The 21,202-nt window shown below is 39.4% G+C and overlaps 1 protein-coding gene across 1 annotated transcript in view; it reads right to left on the reverse strand.

Annotated features, from left to right (window-relative positions):
• FAM81B (family with sequence similarity 81 member B) overlaps positions 1–19,314 on the reverse strand; it is a 53,348-nt gene extending 34,034 nt beyond the window's left edge. The window contains 5 exon segments of the mRNA XM_007978789.3: positions 14,898–14,962; positions 17,798–17,901; positions 19,188–19,203; positions 19,205–19,267; positions 19,270–19,314. Of these exon segments, the coding sequence (XP_007976980.3) occupies positions 14,898–14,962; positions 17,798–17,901; positions 19,188–19,203; positions 19,205–19,267; positions 19,270–19,314 (293 nt within the window).
• Positions 19,315–21,202: the final 1,888 nt, after the last annotated feature.

Below are 21,202 nucleotides of genomic sequence, written 5' to 3' on the forward strand. Positions count from 1 at the left end.
CAGGTACCCAGCTCCTTCTGGCTTCCTTGCCCACTCATAGTGTGTGACATTTACCCTCAGGTCTCAAGGTTGTTGTTCTACCTTGAAGTGTTGTGACCCCATTCCAGATAGAAAAGACAGAAGGCAAAAAATAAAATAAAATGTGTGCATCTGTTGAGTTTATCAACACCCGTCCTTTTTAAAATCAAGACAGCCTTTCGAAAAGACTCACCATGACACTTTTGTCTGTATTTCACTGACTGAAGCCATGTCATATAGCCACCTCTTACACCTTCTTTTGTTTTGTTTTTTTTTGGACTGGGTACATTGTAGCCTTAAACAAAACTGGGACTTTTATTAGCAAAGAGGAAGGAGAAAATGTCTCCTGGATTGACTACTGGTGGTATTTGCCATATGCAATTTTCTGCCTTTTTACCTCTAATTTGATATCAAGTATCTCTGCCAAAGGAATTTAAAAAATAAGAAGTTTGTGTCTTTCCTGTTGGTTGTTTTCTGTCTTAGGATTAATCTTCAGCTAAATTTTTTTGGGCTGTGCCAGAAGCTGGCTAAATGTTGGCCACAGATATCATTATTATTACCCCAGTGATAGATGGTTGCTCACAAGGATCAGTGTGTGCAGACGGCAAGGTTTCAACTGCCCAGTGAAGGTCAGCAGAAACTGGTTGGCTCGTAAAGGAAGAAGAGAGACTCATGCTACGCAGATAAAGAAAATAAAGAAATATTACTTCTTTTTAATTTAGTAGCTCTGTAATTTCATCTTTATAAAACTGCTCAAAAGAAATATAATGTAAACCTTATAGACAATTTTAAGCTTTCTAATAGCCACATTAAGAAAAATTTTTAAAAACCTGATGACAGGCCAGGCGTGGTGGCTCACACCTGTAATCCCAGCACTTTGGGAGGCTGAGGTGGGCAGATTACTTGAGGTCAGGAATTCGAGACCAGCCTGGCCAACATGGTGAAACCCCCCTCTACTAAAAAATACAAAAGTTAGCTGGACATGGTGGCGCACGCCTGTAGTCCCAGCCACTCAGGAGGCAGAGGCACAAGAATCACTTGAACCTGCGAGGTGGAGGCTGCGGTGAGCCGAGATTGAGGTACTGTACTCCAGCCTGGGCGACAGAGCAGAGCTCCATCTCAAAAAACAAAATAAAACAAAACAAAAAACTGATGACATTAATTTTTAACAATATATTTTATTTAACCCATTATATCTAAAATGTCATTGTAACATGTAATCAATGTGAACTTTTTAATGGAATATTTTACATTCTTTTTAAAAATAAGTCTTTGAAGTCCAGTGTGTATTTTACACTTAGGGCACAACTCCTCAATTTGGACTAGCCACATTTCAAGTGCTCTACAGGCACATGTGGCCAGTGGCTACTGTTTGGGATAATTCTAGAACCTGAGAATCAGAAAGTGGGAGGAAAACATCACTGAGCAGTCAAAAGCGTTACCACCATGTCCATACACTACTCCTGCATTTTATAAATAGTTACAGCTAATATCTTTGAGCATTTGATATAAGCCAGACCTTGTGGCTAGCACTTTAAATTATTCATCTATTGAATCTTCATGATAACACCATGAAGGATCTATTAATATTACCCCATTTTTAACGATAATGAAACTGAGGCTTAGAAAGATTGAATAACTTGTCCGACTTTATTCAGCTAACAATGGTGGACCAGTATTCAAGCTAAGCAGTCTGGAGTTCATACTACGTTACATGCAGAGAAGAGGTCCCCTTCAAACTTTGCCTCCAAATCACCCCTGGAATGTGCTTCCTCCTCAATTTACCCACTGTTCTAACAAACCAAGTTGGATGATTTCTGGATCCATATAAATGTAATACCTGATAATTGTATACTGAGGAGAGGGTTGCCTACCAATAGATGGAAGAAATCACAGATTAAAGGCAAAGATGAGCAAAAGAATCAGAAGTTCAACAAAAAGTAAACAAAAAGTAAATTAGAAATGGGAAAAGACAAAGGCCAGGGCTCTTTCATGTACGAGCAAAGAAACTTAAAAATCCTGATAACCTCTCTTGGCATTAATCTATTACTCCTTCCCTTCACAGATCAGCTTCTTGAAGAAGCAAGCTAGTTTTGTTGTGCCTTTCAATATGTGTGGTTTGCTCCTCACCCTATGATAATCAGATACCTCTCTCTCTTTCTCTCTCTCCCTCCCCACTTCCCTCCTCTCTCTACCTTCAGGCATTTTGGGGGAAGCCAACCACCATATTGAATAGCCTCAGGGAGAGGTCCACATGACGAGGAACTGAAAACTCCTGACAATAGCCAGCAAGGGTGTCCTATCAAGAGCTATATAAGTGAACCATCCTAGAATTCCTGATCCTGAGAAACTGTGAGGTAAATATTTGCTGTTTTATGCCGCTGAGTTTTGGGATACTTTGCTACACAGCAATAGATAACTAATATGGACAGTAATCTACATGAAAAAATGAGGAAGGTCTAAAACTCAGATGGTGATCTTGGACACAAAGAAGGAGGATAGATGCTACAGATATTATAAACCTAGAAGCTGTAGAACTTTGAGATAGATTGGAAATGAGCCTGAAAGCGGAAGAGATTCTGATGTTTTGGATTTGAGCTTAATATATGATGTCACTTTTCATCAAGACTGAAAATTCAAACAAAAAACAGTTAGGTTTAGGGGGAAGAAAACAAATTTGAGATTTTGTATATGGCATCTGTATGGAGATGCCCCTTGAACAGTCTGAAATGTGTCTGAAGATAGAGATTTGGATGTTACCAGAGAAGTAAATGGTGGTTAAAGACTTGGGTGAAGAAAATGAGATTGCCTGAGCTGGCAGCTGCGTGTGTGTGTGTGTGTGTGTGTGTGTGTGTGTGTGTGTGTGTAAAAGAGAACAGGCATTTTTGAAATCACTTAGGTAGCTTTCAAAAGGAAGAGTTGCACCATCACTGCTCGCCTTGGCTCCTATCCCATCCCACATACTGCAACTGTCTGGTGGGGTGGGGACCTGGGACCTGAGAAATGGTGGGGGGTTCTGTGGGACTCACAGAGCAGACTTTGGTCCCATGGGAAAATATTGCCATCCCCCATGCCGAGAGGTGTCCAGAGCCAGCACACCTCTGCTCAGCTCTGGCTGAGTCTTCAGAAGACTCACTCAGCTTCAGCCTCCTGGGAAAATAAAGCTTTGAGCAAGCAATAGAGAACTGAGGGCTAGCGAGAATATGGGAGCTAAAGTAAATCGGCCCCAGAGGGATATGACAGCTCATGTGAGACAAAGTTCAGAAAGAAAGGAAATGAGTTACACAGTTATTCAGAGGTTAAAAAACTCCTGGGCTGACTATGATTTTGACAAAAAGGTTGAATTAATGTGGCTTCCCATCCTCTCTCCCTCACAAAATCCTGAAGGACTTGGAGAAGGTGAAAAACCCCTGGGGTAGTGGGGGCTATTTTAAACTGGTGCATGTGTGGGTGGTGCTGTGGATGCCACGATGTGCCCCCCAGCTCCCTGTTCAGGAAGGAAGGACTTATACCCCCCCCAACTGTTGGGAGTGCTGCCAGCTGGCAGACCTTAGCTGTTAGCTGTCTCTGAGAACTGCCTTGTCAAGGTCATGCCCACTTTCTGGGGCAGCTTCATTCAGTGATTGGACAGTGTGTGGGTATAAAGGCCTGGCATGCTTGGTCTAACTCTGGACAACTTTGAAGGGCTGTCCCAGCTCCAGAGCTTCCTGTGAAGTTGGCTGTAGTCTTCTTTGGTTCAAGTATTGGAGCCATGGTACCTAATGTATATAAAATCCATATATAACTAATTGAAGTTAGTTGGCTCAACTCACTTCGTATAGTTGAACTATTCTTTCTGTTCAGTTCCATTCCTTTCCCTCCCCTTCCACAGGTGTTGATCCCAGTGTGCTCTATAATAAGCCTTCTATTCACCAGTCTCCATCTCAGAGTCTGTTCCCTGGGTAACCCAACCTGAGTCAGATGGCTGCGTTGGCCTGGGACAGGGGACAGCTTGGGAGGGCTGTGGGAAGATAAAATGGGGAAAGGGAACAACGTAAGTCTGCTCTTCTTCTCTGTTGCCTTGGGACCAGTTGCTCTGACTCATGTGAAATGTCAAACTGTTCCAGGTGTCCTCTAAAGAAAGATTAGCAGGGCAGAGAGACTGTGTGGATAAGGAGTTAGAGCAGTAACAATAACAACAAACTTGGGGAACAATTGACTTTGTGGAGTTGCTGCCACCTTGCTCCACTTCTAAATGTCCCCAGGGTGGAAAAGCAACTGCCCTCCTAAACCTGCTTCTTCCTGGGAGCAAAAGGTGAAGACCTGACAGGAGAAGTTATTTTGTGGAATAGGGAGTGGTTTTCTGGTGCCTGGGGCTCATCCACACCCCTCCCCTGGACTCACTGGAGCTGACAAGGCTCCATTGGAGACCAGGATCTGGCTGAAATGCCCAGGGGAAGTGAGTTCAAAGGCCAAATTAATAGGACTTTTGAGGAGCACAGCCTTTTTAAAAGTAATTAACCTACAAATTAACAACCTACTAGATTACAGATTCCCACAGAAGAGAGATAGTAAAATGTACACAATAAATTTTTAAAAGGCTAATAAACATATTAGGAGAGAAGACAATAGAAGGTATTAGTAAAATAAGAAAAACTAGAAAATGTACAAAGTAAACAAGTAGAACCATTAGGTATGGAAAATATAATTGAAATAAAAAATAAAAGGTAGGATAAATATAACAGAAAAAATAGCTAAGGAATGAATTAGTGATTTGGAAGACCAGACTGAGGAAATTTACGAGGCAGAACAAGGAATAGTCCACAAGTTGGAGATGTCAGGGTCACGATTTGAAAGTTATGGATTCCAAAATCAAATGTTAACATTAACTCCCACATTTTCTCATCATTCCAACAATAAGTAGGGGACCTTAATGCTACTCATGTGCCCTCATAGGGTAGCTGCAGAAATAACACCCAGAAGTATTCTTAGACTCCAAACCCACAGTTTGTTTAGTTCTTTCTTCCTTTCTTGATCCTGGCTACCATTATCTTTTCTACTTTTCCTCCTAACAAATAGCACATCCTCCATACGGCAGCCAGAGTGGTCTTTCTAAAGTGTAAATGGTAGCCCTTGACTACTTAAAACCTTCCTATAGCTTATCCATTCTTTCAGAATAAAATCCTATCTCTCCTTTCTAACCTCATCTCCTCTCATTCTTCCCTCCATTCATCTCATTCAACTACATAGGCCTTCTCTCATAATACCCCATTTTATCTTCTCCAAAGCATTTGTCATTATCTAAAATTATCTTATTTACTTGTTTCTGTTTATTGTCTATCCTCCATCACTAGAATGAGAGCTCCCTATGTGAGGCACTTTTCTAATGTGTTCTGCACAGTCCCCTAACATTGAGAAGAATGCATGGCACATAGTAGGCAGTCAATAAATATTTGTTGATTGACGGACTGAGTTCTCTACCTGGACTGTTCCCTTAAGACTTGGTCATTGAAAAACTGGACAAAAAAAAAAAACAAAAACAAAATGGCTCCATAAAGTCACAGTTCATTGGAGCCTCAAGACATAGTTTACTCTCTTCAGCAATATAAAATAGTCTCAGTATGGGTGAGAGTCTTCTTTTCTTTTTTTTCAAATTGAATATTTCATTAACATGGTAGTTGTTTTTGTAACACGTGAACACACACTTGCACACTCAGAGATTCTTCTTTTCTATCACCTGTAAATCTGAGGTGCAAAGAAAACTTTGCCAAGGGGTTTTGTGAGTCAGATTGCATTTACCACTCATTTGGTTCAAAAATGTTCTTTTGGAAAATCACCAAATGGTACCTACCATATATAAAATCCATTCCCCTGAAACCCCCACCATGCTGACAGTGCTACCCTGGATTGGATGTATGAGTCAGAGGCAGAAGGGAAGAAGATGCCAGGCTCTGCTGAAGGTGACACATAGCCTCGCGGTGGACTGCAGATTTGCTCATTATTTTCTTTGAGCCAGTGTTGCTTTGTGGCCTCTAGACAATCTATAGCCCAGATTTGTCAGCAAAGGTATGTGATCTCCCAGTTTTCAGTCCTGTACAGACACTTATAAATTATGCTTCATTCCCCCCCAAATTTAGAAATTGTTTTCTCCTAGATGTTTTTAGTATGGCAGACACCATTGGTTACCCTCCCACCAGCCACCCCCACTTCTGCCTGACTTGATTCATCCTTCCTGTCCCCCATAGCCTTCTGGGGGGCAAACTAATCATAAGGATTCCATTCTTCTGGGTTGAGATGCAATTGATCATGGTAAGAGCATGTGAAGCAATTCTGGCCCATGAGATGCAAAGAGAAACCTGCTATGTGGCTTCTGGGTAAAGTGTCTTTGCCTTCAAGAAGGAATACACAAGAAGAAACTTCCCTCTTCTTTGCTGAATGTCGTCCTGTCTGTGCATGATGCTTGGAACTACCAAAGCCATCTTGTGATCATGAGGATAAAGGAAATGGCAGAGAGAAAGGATAAAAAAACACCTGGCTGCTTAATGATGTTCTGAAGCTACTAAATTTACCAAACTCTGGATTTTTTTTTTTTTTTTTTTTGTTATATGAGCTAAGCAGTATTCCTACATTTAAACTGTTTTTGGCTAGTGCTTCTATTATGTGCAGCTGAAAGTAAAGTATTGTGTGTGTATCTAGTCACTTACCAATAAAAATGTCATTTCAAATAAAGATACATTAAGTACTTACTAAATATTTACTCTAGTTCATATACAATATTTACTCTAGTCCATACACACGTTTACTCTAGTCCGTGCCTGTAATACTACATATTTAAATATAATTGCTCTGTTCCTCAAGGAACTTAGATTAATTCTGATTTCTCATACTTCAATTGGTATCACAGGGGAGGGTGAGGGAGGGAAGTTGTTAAAATATAGATTACTCCACTCCAACACAGACCTACTGAATCATAATTTTAGGGTAGGCAGGGAGAGTAAGAATATGCATTTTAAGCAAGTGCATAGGTGATTCTAATGTATCCTAAAGACTAAACACCACTCATTTGTTTAAGATTGGTCATGTGAATCAGCAAATAATATAAGGCAGGATATATAAGTAAGTGCCAAAGTAGTGAACTATGGAATATGAGCTCTCAAGTTCTGTAGACATCCAGAAGCAGCTTGGCAGGTTGGAAAGCAAGGTAGACTGAGGGTAGAATACAGGCTCCACCACTCACCTACCAAGTGTTCTAATTGCTTCATCTGTAAACAGGGTCAACAAGGCCTATTTTGCTGTGTGATTATAAGTTCTGAGATAATAAGTGAGAATCATGCAGTAGAGAGGGTGGTGAAACCAATGCCATACAGCTGTATGTCTGGGGTTAGGAGGGTCCCAGTGCCTCACTCTTGGGGGTGAGGTGCTGTTGGCTAACGTCAAGATCATATCCAGAAAGAGCAATGAGGGAGCAGACCCAAGCCAGCAGGTCTGTGGTCCTGTCTGTCAGGTCTGATTTCAATGCTGTGGCTATTTGGCCCATTGAAGGAAGCCTTGTAGGAGGGTATCACCTACTGCTATGCAAAGCTATTTGTCTGCAACCATGGAGACATTAAGTGGGATGCAAATGCTGGACTGTAGTTATTTCTTTTCCTTAATTTGTAAAGTTTATTTTAAAAATTTATTTTATGCCTAAGTGGAGAGCTTTCCTTTTTGAAATTTCTTTTCAGGCCTGAGATTTACTATTAACTGCAGTCTTATTATTATTGCTAATTCTTAAGGTTTAATGAAGCCCCAAATCATGGCTCTGTTTGGTTTTATTTACATGGTTCCTGCAAGATAACAGACAGCTTATATTTTTCCCTATTTGCATTGCCACAAGGACAGAGAATATTGTTTTCCAATTGACCTTTCTAAATCAACCATGTAAGAACAAACACATGAGCATGTCTCAATTTTCTAAGAGATTCCTGACGAGGCCATTATTCAAATCATTAGGTATTCCTAAGGGATACAAACTGAGGGCTTTCCCTAGTAGTAAGATGTAAACTTAAGAACATCACTGCTTTCTTAGTATGTTATGTATGTCAGTGGAACCTAGATCTAAATTTAACTATGAAAGGAAAGAAATAACTGAATATTCCAGACGAGTGCAGATGGAGTCACCAGCCACAGGAGGAAAAATTCCTAGGGGGCCTTTTCAGAGAGATATTTGGGCTTCACATAGATCATTGATTATGTAGCTGACAACTGAATCCGAACAGATTTTCCACAAACTCTGAGTTCTATTTTTCTGTAATTCGGTGTGACTTACACCAGCTGTGCTGTAGCTGGCAGATCGGCCGGTACATGGAGCCTCTCACTTCCCTGCCTGTTCTGTTCTTGTGAATAGAGTCCTAAATTTACTGAGGAGATTCTGATAACCATTTTGGCAACCTGTAATACTCAGAGAATCAAACTTGAGAATTTAACCTTTTTCTAGAACACAAAAAGGCATACTGAAGAAAGATTTCTACATTTTTATGAGATCTAATGTATGACTAGTTACGGTCTGAGTGCAGAGAGTCCTACAAAAAAAAATCTGAAGTGAAATCTCAGGGAATATTTTGATGCCTCATAAAAATAATCTATGAGTGTATATGTGGGGAGTGATGAAATAGAAAAAAACATTTTCTATAGTTTCTGTGTTGCTTGTTTATAACCACCCTGGCAAGTGGATGTTTGTAGCTGGAGAAGCTCCCACTGCTGAGTTTTAGGTAAGGCTGAATGCTCTGGGGCCTGAGGCAGGCAATTTGAGTTCTGGTGGCCTCAGTCCAGGAGGAAGTACACCAGGCCAACATGGGTAGGCCATCACAGAGCACCAGAAAGGGCCCAAAAGGGAGAACTCCATATAGTGGCACGGTCCAGAAGAGACTGGAGAAAGAACTGGTCATGATGCTTTTCCAGTGAAAAGTGATGCGCTCTATAAGGCAGACTCCTCATGTTCAGTAGAATTTTTAATAAGATTGCAAAATGAGTAATGTGCCTGGTACAGGTTTTCCTTTATGTGGAGGTGTCAAGGTTGACAGAGGTTCCAAACGGAGTCCCTGTGTCAGTAAAGACAGGGTGGATGTCTGGGTCATATTTACAGGTAAAGCATATGCAAACTGCAGTGGCAAATTGTTTTGATGATGTTGGGAGTTCCTGTAGCATTTGTGGCCCTCTTGAGATACTATATTACCTTTCTCCTCTCGAGGGGAAAGAACGCTGTGCTTGGAGTCAGAAGACCTGGGTTCAAGTTCTATCTCTGTCACAAGCTACCTTCAACCTCTCTGAGGTTGCCCAGAAGGGGGCTCCCTCTCTGTCCTGTGGAGAGAGAGACTCCTGACCCTCCCACCTGGCTGATGAGATCAAGTTAAAGGATGTGTACCTGAAATACTTTGCAATGTCTTGTAACCATGTCTTGTACAATGTTGTATATATGTGTTCTTACAATTATTTATAATTATTAAATGGTGGTGTGGGTTGAATTGTGTCCCCCCAAAAGAAATGGTGAAATCTTAAGCTTAATACCTCAGTATGTGACCTTATTTTGGAAATTGGGTCTTGCAGATATAAATAGTTAAGGTGAGGTCCTACTGGAGTAGAGTGGGCCCCTAATCCAACATGGCTGGTGTCGATGTGAAGATGGTTGTATGTATGTATGTATGTATGTATGTATGTGAAGGTGGCTGTATGAAGACAGAAACACAGGGAGACACCATGTAAAGATGGAGGCAGAGATTGGAGTGACACATCTATAAGCCAAAGAGTACCAGGGACTCCCAAAAATCACCAAAAGCTAGGTGGGAGACAAGGAACACATTCCCCTCAGAGCCCTCGGAAGGAACCAATCCTACTGGCACTTTGATTTTGGACTTCCAACCTCCAGAATTGTGAGGTAATACATTTGTATTGTTTAAAGCTACCCAGTTTGTGGTAAGGAGTTCCCAGCCGAGTAGAAATATAAGGAATTTATTATAATACTACCTTATTTCTATTTAGTGCTTATAGTCAATGTATCATTTTCATTGCATTCCCATCACTACCCTGTGGCATAAGTAAAATTTGTCTCTACTCAGGAGGAAACTGAGGCTTGGAGGCTGTGAGTCACTCAGCAGGGAAACATTCCAGTTAGCCTCTCCTCTTTCTCCTACATCACAGTAGCTTTGCTTGGGCCAGTTAGTGGCTCTTCCTGTTACATTCACACTTTTCTCAGAGGAGAAAGGTGTGTCTTTCTCTCTGCTTCTTAATATGTAACTTGCTGCCAACATCATGTAATTTTTCACCAAGTCACCTTTCCTGTCTGGCTCACATCTCTCCTTGGAGTCCTAAGGGTCTTCTCAGAGGCCCAGAGGTTGAAGGGGGCTCCCTCTCTGCTCTAGAGAATTGAGATCAGCATCAGCCTGACCTCAGTGGAGTTCTCACACTTGAGCAGAAAGTCTTAAATGTGACAAGAATCCAGACAGCCTCCTGGGAGGGACTGAGCATCATTTGGGCAGCCCCTTCCCTTACTAACTGGAGGTCCCTATGGGTAATGCCCAGTCCCTGCAACTGTGTCTACTCTCTGCAGAGCCTTGCCCATCACAGGTGACGGGAGGCATGAAAAGAAGAAAGAGAAAGAGCAAAAGACTGTACTGTGGCTGATAGCAGCACCATCCAACCTAATATGATCTATCCATAGAAAGTTCAACCAACAGAGTTTTGTCTTCCTTTCTCATGCATTGTCGTGTGAAATATCTGTGTTCATCATGTAGTAACAAAAGCAATGCATCACGGAATAATTGTCTGCCATGGTGCTAAGAAATACCTTGAAAATGAATACTTTCAGACCCTGAACTCCATATTCCACTCATGAGGGGAAGTCATTAATCATTTATTATTTTGCCCATTTGACTTGCTGAAAGTTTTATGTATGCAGATTTTAAATATCATTCTTTGGTTGTCAGCCAGACCCTCATCTTCACAAAGTGTACTCTTGAGAGAATTCCTGAGATATATATATTGGCTATAGCCCAGCCTGGAAAACTCCTCAGTATAAAACCTCATTTCCTTGGCCTCCTTTTTGTTCAGGAAAGTTGGAACTTGCCTCATGGACAGCAGAAACTCAGGATTCATTCTCTCCAGAGACTTTCAAATAGAATCCCAGATGCTATCATAGTTCCAATTTGTATTTCCCTCCGTTTCACCCCAGCCATCCTTGCCTCCATTCTGTTGCAAGAACCATAAGAATGTTCTTGTCTTAGAAACTTTGCTCTTCCCCCAGATGTACACATGGCCAAATTCCTCACTTCCTGGTCTTTTCTCAAACGTCAACTTCTTAATGAGGCCTACCCCAGCCAGCTATCTAATAATTCATTTATCTGCTTCCTGCTAGAATGGCTCCAAATGCATTATTAGATCGCTCCCTGAAGAAGCTTCTTGTCAAATTCTGATCACATTTGAAGGATCTTTGTCTGACTTGTTCACAAGTGTCTCTTCAAGTGCCTAGCATGTGCCTGGCACGTAGCACATGCTTAATAAATAGATATTAAGTGAGTAAATGGTAACAACCAGTTTTTGAAGATCAAAGAATCGTAAGGATGAAAGAGACCTTAGAACGTATTTGATTCCATGGGGAAAAACTTCCCCCACCCCCAGGAGAGTCAGTTAAAGAAAAAAAAAGAAATGTATGGGCAGAATTGATTTTATATTAAAAATTAAATGCCATGGGAAAATAATATACATTCCTAAAGCTTAACCGCCTACTTTATTTCACAGGACAATGTTGATGAGAAATTGTGGGCAGAGTTGAGAAGTAGCAGGCGCTCATCACTGATCACTTGAAACCCCCACCCCATTTTATAGCATAGGCAGATATTGCCAGAGAAGAAATTTTCTTTTTCTCAAGGTCATATAGCTGATTAGAGGCAGATGCAAGAGTAGACCTGAGGTGTCCTGGCCTCCTTTTAGTGCTCCTTCCACCACCATCAGCAGCAGAAGAATCAGAAAAAAACGCTCTGGTACTTTTCTGCTCAGTTAAGCTTAAATGAGCATTGAATACTCTGTTGTAAAATTAGTGGATATCTGCTCATTGTGAATCAATGAACAAATACAGAAATCCGAATTGTTACCTTTAATAGAATGTCACCATAATTGTCCTGTCAAAGACTGAAAGCATCCCTCCTTACCCTGCCCCATGGATCCTTATGACCTAGCATTTATCAAGTACTAATAATGCTTGGATGCTGCTCCAACTGCCTGAGGCAGGAAGGGCTTTGTAAACACACCCCAACTGCCTGTCTCTTGAATGTGCATATCTCTGTTCCTAGAGATATTCCCTCATTGGCTGAGAATTACCCCTTTTGTCCCTGGATTTTTACTTTTTGAGTTGTTATTCTTTGCTGATAGTATTACCTGTAAATATACCCATATAGGTTTTAAGGCCAAACCTCTGAAAACCTGTAATATATATTCAGGCCATTTTATGAGCTGATAATGATTTTTACTTAAGTACTCTGTTTGCCTGTCAATCCATTTGTTATCACCCAACAAAAACTATGAGTTGAAGGGTGAAGTCCGTCCTTCCTTCCTTCCTTCCTTCCTTCCTTCCTTCCTTCCTTCCTTCCTTCCTTCCTTCCTTCCTTCCTTCTTTCCTTGTATGTATGCATTATTTAGAGATGGAGTTTCAGTCTGTGACCCAGGCAGGAGTGCAGTGGTACAATCTCTGTTCAGTGCAACCTCCACCTCCCGGGTTCAAGCGATTCTCCTGCCTCAGCCTCCCAAGTAGCTGGGATTACAGGTGTGCACCACCATGTCTGGCTAATTTTTGTATATTTAGTGGAGATGGGGTTTCATCATGTTGGCTAGGCTGGTGTCAAACTCCTGACCTCAGGTGATCTGCTCACCTCCACCTCCCAAAGTGCTGGGATTATAGATGTGAGCCACTGTGCCTGGCCAGTGAAGTTATTTTAAAAACCATTGTTCTTTATTTTTATTTTATTGGATTAAATACGTCAATTCAAAATGTCTGCACTGATTACTGAAATGCTCAAATGCTATTTTGCTTTTCCTGTTAATCAGCTGCTTTAAACAGAGCTCTAACAATTTAATTGTTCTACTGTTACTTTCCATAAATCTGTCTACTACAGTTCATCAAGTATATTCAGTGCACCATGATAGGCTACTGGAGGGGTATCAAAAATCATAAGGCCATAGAGTGCCTGCCTTTAGGGAGTTTGCAGCCCATTCTGAGAGATAAGAGAGAGACCAAAAGACAATTAACAATGTGAAGTCATAAATAGAAAGTTCTAGATATATGGTTTACATAGTAAGAGAAGGGATAAGGGAGAGATTAAGGTAGAAATAAATGTTGGAGTCAAGTAATCTTTATCACGCTTTTGCTTTGCATTATAGACAATTTGTTCCTCTTTGTCTTCATTTTAATTTATCTGAAAGCTAGGAAATCCAAAAAGTTTATCTTGGACTGCTTAGGTTTGTTAGCATTTTTCAGGAATTTGTTTTCTCATCTCCTGAGATGTAGGTCACCAGCTTGAGCTAAGAAATCCACACAGGTTCGTAATAGAATTTGACAGAGCAGAAGAATGATTTTAATTTTCCATTTGTCATGTAGAGAGTCAGGTAGGGACAAGTTTCCCTTTTCTCCTTGGAAGATAAACTAATATATTTATTTATAATAATTATTTTTGTGCATACTACACTCATTGTCCTTAACTCAGAAAAAATGTCACCTATCCAAATATTGCATTTTTTAAACATTTAAAAATATTCTTCCCATGCTTGGTTTCATTTTGTTCTAAGTCATAGACTTACAGTCAGATAAACAAATACAAGTTATGGGGAACATGAAAAAAGGGGCTAAAATACTGTGATTGAACTATTTGGAATGTATTAAATTTAACTGGCCAAGGGACAGGGGAATTCTTGTGAAAAAACTGCAGTAAAAATTTTGAAGAAATTTTATCACCTTAATTGTTAAAGATAATTTTTAAAAAATCAAAGTTCAATGTGTATTTAGATTTTTTTCTTCACATGAACTCATTTCATTCATTTGCCTATTTTTTCTTCTGTGGTCATGATTATTAAAATCGGAATTATTTTAAAGCTGCAGTGAATTCTACAGAGTTTCTAGTCCAACCTGTTTTTTTTTTAAATGAAAAAACTAAAGCCCAGAGACATTATGGAACTGACTGATGTCACACAGCAAAGTAGTAGAAGGACTGAGACTAAATCCCCAGTGCCCTGAAAACATGAATGACAGCATTAGACCAAATCCTGCTGTGACATATGGAATAGAAAACAACTCAAATTAATATGCATTGCCTCTGCAATGCCACTTCATCACTGGCATTCTCAGGTAGCTTGGACAATGTGCATGTGTTAATAGTGTGTTACTCTGTTTCCAGGTGCCCGGAGTTGTCCCTCTGTGGTACACCTTTCCTGGGGGAGCTCCAGGTATGGCACTGTAAATAGCAGAAACAACATTTTCTAGTGATTGGTGAAATATATTTCAAAATTTCCTGTGTTGTTATCATGAAATGTTAACAGGTTTACTTGGTTTATTTTGAAGTCATGGTTAGCTATATCTGATATTGTCGCAATATGTAATATGTTGTGTTGCTTTTCACATAAATCTACAGGAACCTATGGAGGTCATTTAAAGAAAAGGTAGTTAAATCTGCTTGTTCTGTCAATCAGAAAGGAACAGGATCAGGTTTGTCTTTCTGACATGGTTCAGTCTCTCCTGAAGGCAGACAGCTTAAGGCCTCATTCAGGCACATTCATCTCTGACTGAATAATTAAACACAGGATTTTTTCTTTCTTGCATGTGAGATTTGTCACAATAAATGCAGTTAATAGTTAAAACTAGTTGTAATCTACACACTTACTTGTCAACATATTCAACTAGATCTGTAGAATTCTTGGTTGACATTTTGGCTGGAGATAATCTTACCTAAAACAAAGGTTACAGATTCAGAATACATCATCTGCTTCTTTACAGATTACTTTTATGCAGTTTATCTTTAAAGTGTTTTAATTTTAAACAAAAGATATATCATAGACCAGATAATCAGCCCAGTTAATCTTATACGTGCCCTCTTTGTACTGCTGATGCCTAAAAACAAAATTAAGTTCTGTGGAGCTATGAGAAAGCTGTATTTCATAGATTTAGTATCACAGTCAAGAAAACCTTTTTGGAAAAGTCAAAGCCATAGATTATTCTTAGATAATTTAAAAATGAAGTATCTAATGATTGTTGACTGAATTAGTAAAGAAGTCTTTACGGAGTGAATGATTCCTGACATGCTGATTTCTAAGGAGAAACAGCTAATTTTCAAACACAAACCCCCGAGCTAGAAAACTAGCCTATCCAAGTACCTGGATGTCAGATTATTATAGCCAGAGCACAGTCATATACATAATTTACTAACATTAAGTATAGCCGGCCATATGTACACTTAACTGGCAATTTCTAATTCAATAAAGTGGTACTACTAGAAAGTTCTATTTTCATGAAAGTTGATAATTTGCAGCATTTTTATGACAGGAAAGAAGATGCCCAATGTACTCACTGTTTTTCATATCCTGAAAATGCCTTAAATTCTTTTAAGTTTAAAAAACAAGACAGATTTATCCTAATTTTAATAGCCTATTGCTGAACTGGATTCAATATGGAGAATATGAGTGGTATTCCACCTCAGCTAAAAACTTTTACAAAATATATTCCTAGGATATTTTTACTTGCCTTATGTTACTGTGTACTGTAATGGTGGGCCGAATATGTTAAGACTCACATACAGAAAGCATTCCTTTTTCAAATGCCCAAGGAATTACTACTTCTTAAGTTTTAAGAAACTTAATTGGATACCTCCCTCCTCTAAAAAACTTAAAGAAAAAAATGTTAAGTCTATTATCAAGGATGCTAATAAAGAAAGCCTGATAAATTCTCTCCTGACCCAGCCCTGTTGGTGGTGGGCGGGAAGAACAGACTCGAGGCTGCTCATGAGGGAGCCCGTGAGCCCGGAGGAGAGAGCTTTTACCCTCCCCGCATTGCTGAATGGGGTCTGCAATGGGTCTAATGCTGTTAAGCCATGTCTTCCCCTTGTGAGTGTGGAAACTGTCCTAAGTCCCAGAGGACCTGGTGCCTTCTAGCGTGGAGTGTGTTTTCACTCCTGTTTCCCACTGAAACAGTACTGAGTCCTGAGACCTCACCTACTTTATTGCCAGTTCTTTCCTCGTCACCTTTCCACCGCTCCCTCTGGTCTGTGGGGGGATCTATTTTTGGTATTTCCTCAGCAACCCGTTGGTCCCTCCTTATATGTTTGCAAACAGTAGTCCTCTCCCAGTATTTGTAGAATTAAAGTGTACGATGAATACAGTGTCCAAGAGCACTAACTTGTCCTTTCTCCTTCTGAAGTGTAACAATTAGATCTATGTTTTATTTTTATTTTATTAATTTTTAAGTCTTATTTGAAAGACCATAAGTAGCATCTTCTTAAAAACACACCTACAACACACACTTTTTTAGTGACAAATGTTAAACATGACGATGGAGGAATATTTGGAAAAGTATAGAAAAGTTAAAATACAGAATAAAAATTCTCGCTTGTAATTTTGCTACCTAGAACAAAAGCCATTGATGTTGGCTTTTGGTGCAATTTTTTAAATGTAATTTTTAGGTATCTAAGACAGTATTTAAATGTTTATATCTCTGCTAATTGAACATAAGAGTCAGTTCTGTTTTATCCTCATTCCTATAAGCTAGGATGTTGTTATACATAAAAATTGTCTCACAAACAACTTGATGGCTACTATGGGAATTTATCAGTCTTTATCCATTTCATAATGATACTTTAAAATATTATAGCTGTTTGGTTTTATGGGCTATGAAATACTTTCTTGTATGTGACATACTTTTATTTGACATGATGCCCTATAAGGTGGATATCATTACGTTTACATTAGTATAAGGATGACATTAGTTACTTTAAGTAGCTGAAACCCTTATTATGGAAAGAAATTAAGAGGATTATTTTTTATAGGTGAGGAGCTTCAGGATCAGAGAAGTACTAGACTTGCCCAAGATCATGTAGATGATGATGATAATCATACTATAGCCCTTCCTACTTGCTAAGCACTTACTTAGGTGACTCATTCAAACCCACAATAACTTTGTATGATAAGCCTAATTCACCCATTTTACAGAAGAAGAAACAGAGAAGTTAAGTAATCATTTCAAAGTCCCACAGCTAGTATGTGGTACAGCCAATATAATACATACCAAAAATCAATGTTTGATATTGTGCTAGTTCTTTACGTAACAAGTGACTGCATCTGCCTCTTGTTATGTAAATTACGAGGTGTTAAGAGAAGTACAAAAAAAAGTCTAAAAACACTGCTTTAAAAAAAGTTATTTTTAATGGAGAAGATATGACAAGTTCTAATAAAGGAAACATTCTATTTAGCTATACCTTTTTCATGTTAGAGATAAAGTCTGCACCTTGAGTTTACCATAGTTCCTTTTGAATCATTGTAAAACATACATCATGATCAACTTAAAACAATATTAGTCCCATATATTAAAAATCAGTCTAATTAATGAAATTGTAAATCGAGGCCATTTTTCTTTTCAGCTCATGTTGTCAGCAGTCATTTTGCCAAGACAGAACAAACAGGAAATGTGGGAAAACTATTCTTCCAGGATGTCTGAAACTCTCTAAGCACTCTAAGCTTTAAAAAAGCTGAGCAAAGTATTCTAATTTTAATGTAAATATTGAAAAGTACTTGCTTTCTTTTCTTGGTTATTGGCTGAGCCAGGAAGGGGGCCATCAGGTTCATCTGGCTGTTCCTCTGCAGTCGCAGTTGGAGAAGCACTTTTGTTTACATCCGTATCTAGGTAACCAGAATGCTGAATCAGGTCAGGAACTATGGCAAGTGAATTTTTGCAGTACGGCTAATTTTTTTTTTTTTTTTTTTTAATTGAGGAAAGTTTCTGTACATACAGCTTAGCTTAAAGGGAGGCTTTCAATTTGTTTTACATTTCCCCTTTCCTCACTTATCCCAATTCTTCCCCATACCCCTATAACATCTATAGTTAGCTAGAAGGGCATTTCTTTACAGATACTTCTATAAGACTTTTAGAAACTTTGTTAGGATCAGACGGCTCTAAAATAATCGGGAATATATATTTTTTAAATTTTACTTTGAGTTCTGGGATACATGTGCAGAACATGCAGGTTTGTTACGTAGGAATACACATGCCATGGTGGTTTGCTGCACCTGTCAACCCGTCATCTACATTAGGTATTTCTCCTATCCCTCCCCTAACCCCCCAACCCCCAACAGGCCCCAGTGTGTGATGTTCCCCTCCCTGTGTCCATGTGTTCTCACTGTTCAACTCCCACTTGTGAGTGAGAACATGCAGTGCTTGGTTTTCTGTTCCTGTGTTAGTTTGCTGAGAATGATGGTTTCCAGCTTCATTCATGTCCCTGCAAAGGACATGAACTTATCCTTTTTTATGGCTGCATAGTATTCCATGGTGTATATGTGCCACATTTTCTTTATCCAGTCTGTCATTGATGGGCATTTGGGTTGATTCCAAGTCTTTACTATTGTGAACAGTGCTGTAATAAACATACATGTGCATGTGTGTTTATAGTAGAATGATTTATAATCCTTTGGGTATATACCCAGTAATGGGATTGTTGGGTCAAATGGTATTTCTAGTTCTAGATCCTTGAGGAATCACCTCACTGTCTTCCACAATGGTTAAACTAATTTACATTCCCACCAACAGTGTAAAAGCGTTCCTATTTTTCCATATTCTCTCCAGCATCTGTTGTTTCCTAACTTTTTAATGGTCACTATTCTGACTGGCATGAGATGGTATCTCATTGTGGTTTTGATTTGCATTTCTCTAATGACAAGTGATGATGAACTTTTTTTCATATGTTTGTTGGCCGCATAAATGTCTTCTTTTGAGAAATGTCTGTTCATATCCTTTGCCCAGTTTTTGATGGGGTTGTTTTTTTTCTTGTAAATTTGTTTAAGTTATTGCCCTGTTGTGCCTAAGCCTTCTGAGGGTCTTCATTGGGATTCATTATTTTGTTTATATGTAAAAAGAAATATAAGATAGTGAGGTAGGAGAAATTTAGAGACCTCGAGTAGTCCATAAGTACCTGAACTCATGATGCTTGGATTTTCCAGCTTTATTTTTTGTTGATTTGATATTTTTGGAAAAAAGTCTCTGTGATTTTTTTTTCTTTTTTCTTAGGAAGCCAGAGTACCAAGGAATTGTAAGTGCATCCTAACTAAGGTCTTGCTGTTTCTGGGGCCTCTTCCCAAGGGTGACTTAGTAGCATTGTGACTGCAGAAAGGATCTGTGATGTCAATGTGGCTGGCCCTCACAACTGAAGTCAGGAAGTCCCTGGGATTTAGAAGCTTTTAGCGTTTTCTGTAGTGCTCATCGTCATACAAATCACTAAGCCCTTCACTTCTTTGTCTCATGGGGTGGGAAGTGGCCATTGTTAAACTGATATTTCACACTCTTCTCCTGATTTCATCTTCACAGTTTGAAAAGAGACCAGTTATCATCAAGTTGGACCAAGAGGAAATGAAATGCTGCGGTATTCCCAACTCTTTCTCCAAGTATGTTAGGGAGGAAGCTAACTCTTCTAGGTTACAAGGTGACTTCACAGATAGTGCAGCACTAATGAAACGTGACATGGGTCAGAGTTTTACAGAAATAAAAATATTGAACTTTGCCTTTGTAGGGGGAATTTTGTTCAGTTATTTAGCCAAAAAGGGGTGGATTGCTTTAGCTGTAAAGTGTTTGTCCGGGTTTTAAAATTACAATTTGAATGTTTGTTAATACTACTTGGCCTCCATATATGGAAATGATGCTTTGGCTAAGTTGTTGTCCAAATTATGGTATCAGATTTGCCTTGTTTAAAGGCACACAATGTTCAGGATGCTGAGTGACAAACTTTGATCCCACAGATAAAGGACACCTATGATTTGGGCTTCCATGCATATCCCCTAGTTTTAAGCTAAGCCCTTAAAACTCAAAGATGCAGTAGTTCATGGTTTGCAAGCAGTCCAAAAGGCTCATTACGCTACCCTAATCATTATTTTATATAGTGCCAAGGGACACTGATACACAACAGTGACTAAGAGCAGGTGGCTACAGATTCCGAGAGAGTGTGTTGGAACCCTGACTCCTCAACCTACCAGCTATTTACTTTGGACAAAAGTACATCACCTCTTTAAGCCTCAGCTTTCTCCTCTGTGAAATGAGCTAATAATATCGATCCCATAAGGTGGTTGAGAGGGTTAAATGTAATAATATACTTAATGTGTTCAGCTGAGAGCGATGCCAGGAATCCACTAAAAGGTAACTATTATTAGTGGTTATTTCACAAGGTGCCAATTATCCAAGAAATAGACACAAGCAGAGTCTGTGTGAGAAAGAAAAACTAGATTTAACCTTGCTTAACAACTTTTTGAGATTGTTTCTCTTCTTAAATTCAGCTTTTAATCCATGGTATTTGGTTAGAAAAATTGGCCCTACTAAATTGGACAATTTTAGTAGGTTGTTCTCTAAACATAAGTGGCTATTCAATTTTAACATAACAATGCACATAATATATATGTATATTATTCATGTCTGCTCTGGTTTGAATCTCTCCACCAAAACTCATGTTGAAATACAACTGCCATTCTTTTTTTTTTTTTTTTTTTTTTTTTTTTTTTTGGAGACAGAATCTCACACTGTTGCCCAGGCTGGAGAGCAGTAGCGCAATCTTGGCTCACTGCAAGCTCGGCCTCCCAGATTCACACCATTCTCTTGCCTCAGCCTCCCAAGTAGCTGGGTCTACAGGTGCCTGCCACCATGCCTGGCTAATTTTTTGTATTTTTAGTAGAGATGGGGTTTCACTGTGTTAGTCAGGATGGTCTCAATCTCCTGACCTCGTGATCTGCCCACCTCAGCCTCCCAAAGACTTGGATTACAGGTGTGAGCCACCGCGCCAGGCCTATTGCCATTCTAATAGTATTAGGAGGTAGAGGCTTTAAGAAGCGATTAGGTCATAAGGGCTCTCTCCTTGTGAATGAATTAAAGCCTTTATTGTGGAAATGAGTTAGTTATCATAGGAGTGGACTCCTGATAAAAAGGATGAGTTTGACTTAGTTTCTC

The sequence above is a fragment of the Chlorocebus sabaeus genome, chromosome 4 (genome assembly GCF_047675955.1).
Source record: "Chlorocebus sabaeus isolate Y175 chromosome 4, mChlSab1.0.hap1, whole genome shotgun sequence".
In the NCBI taxonomy this organism is placed as follows: domain Eukaryota; kingdom Metazoa; phylum Chordata; class Mammalia; order Primates; family Cercopithecidae; genus Chlorocebus; species Chlorocebus sabaeus.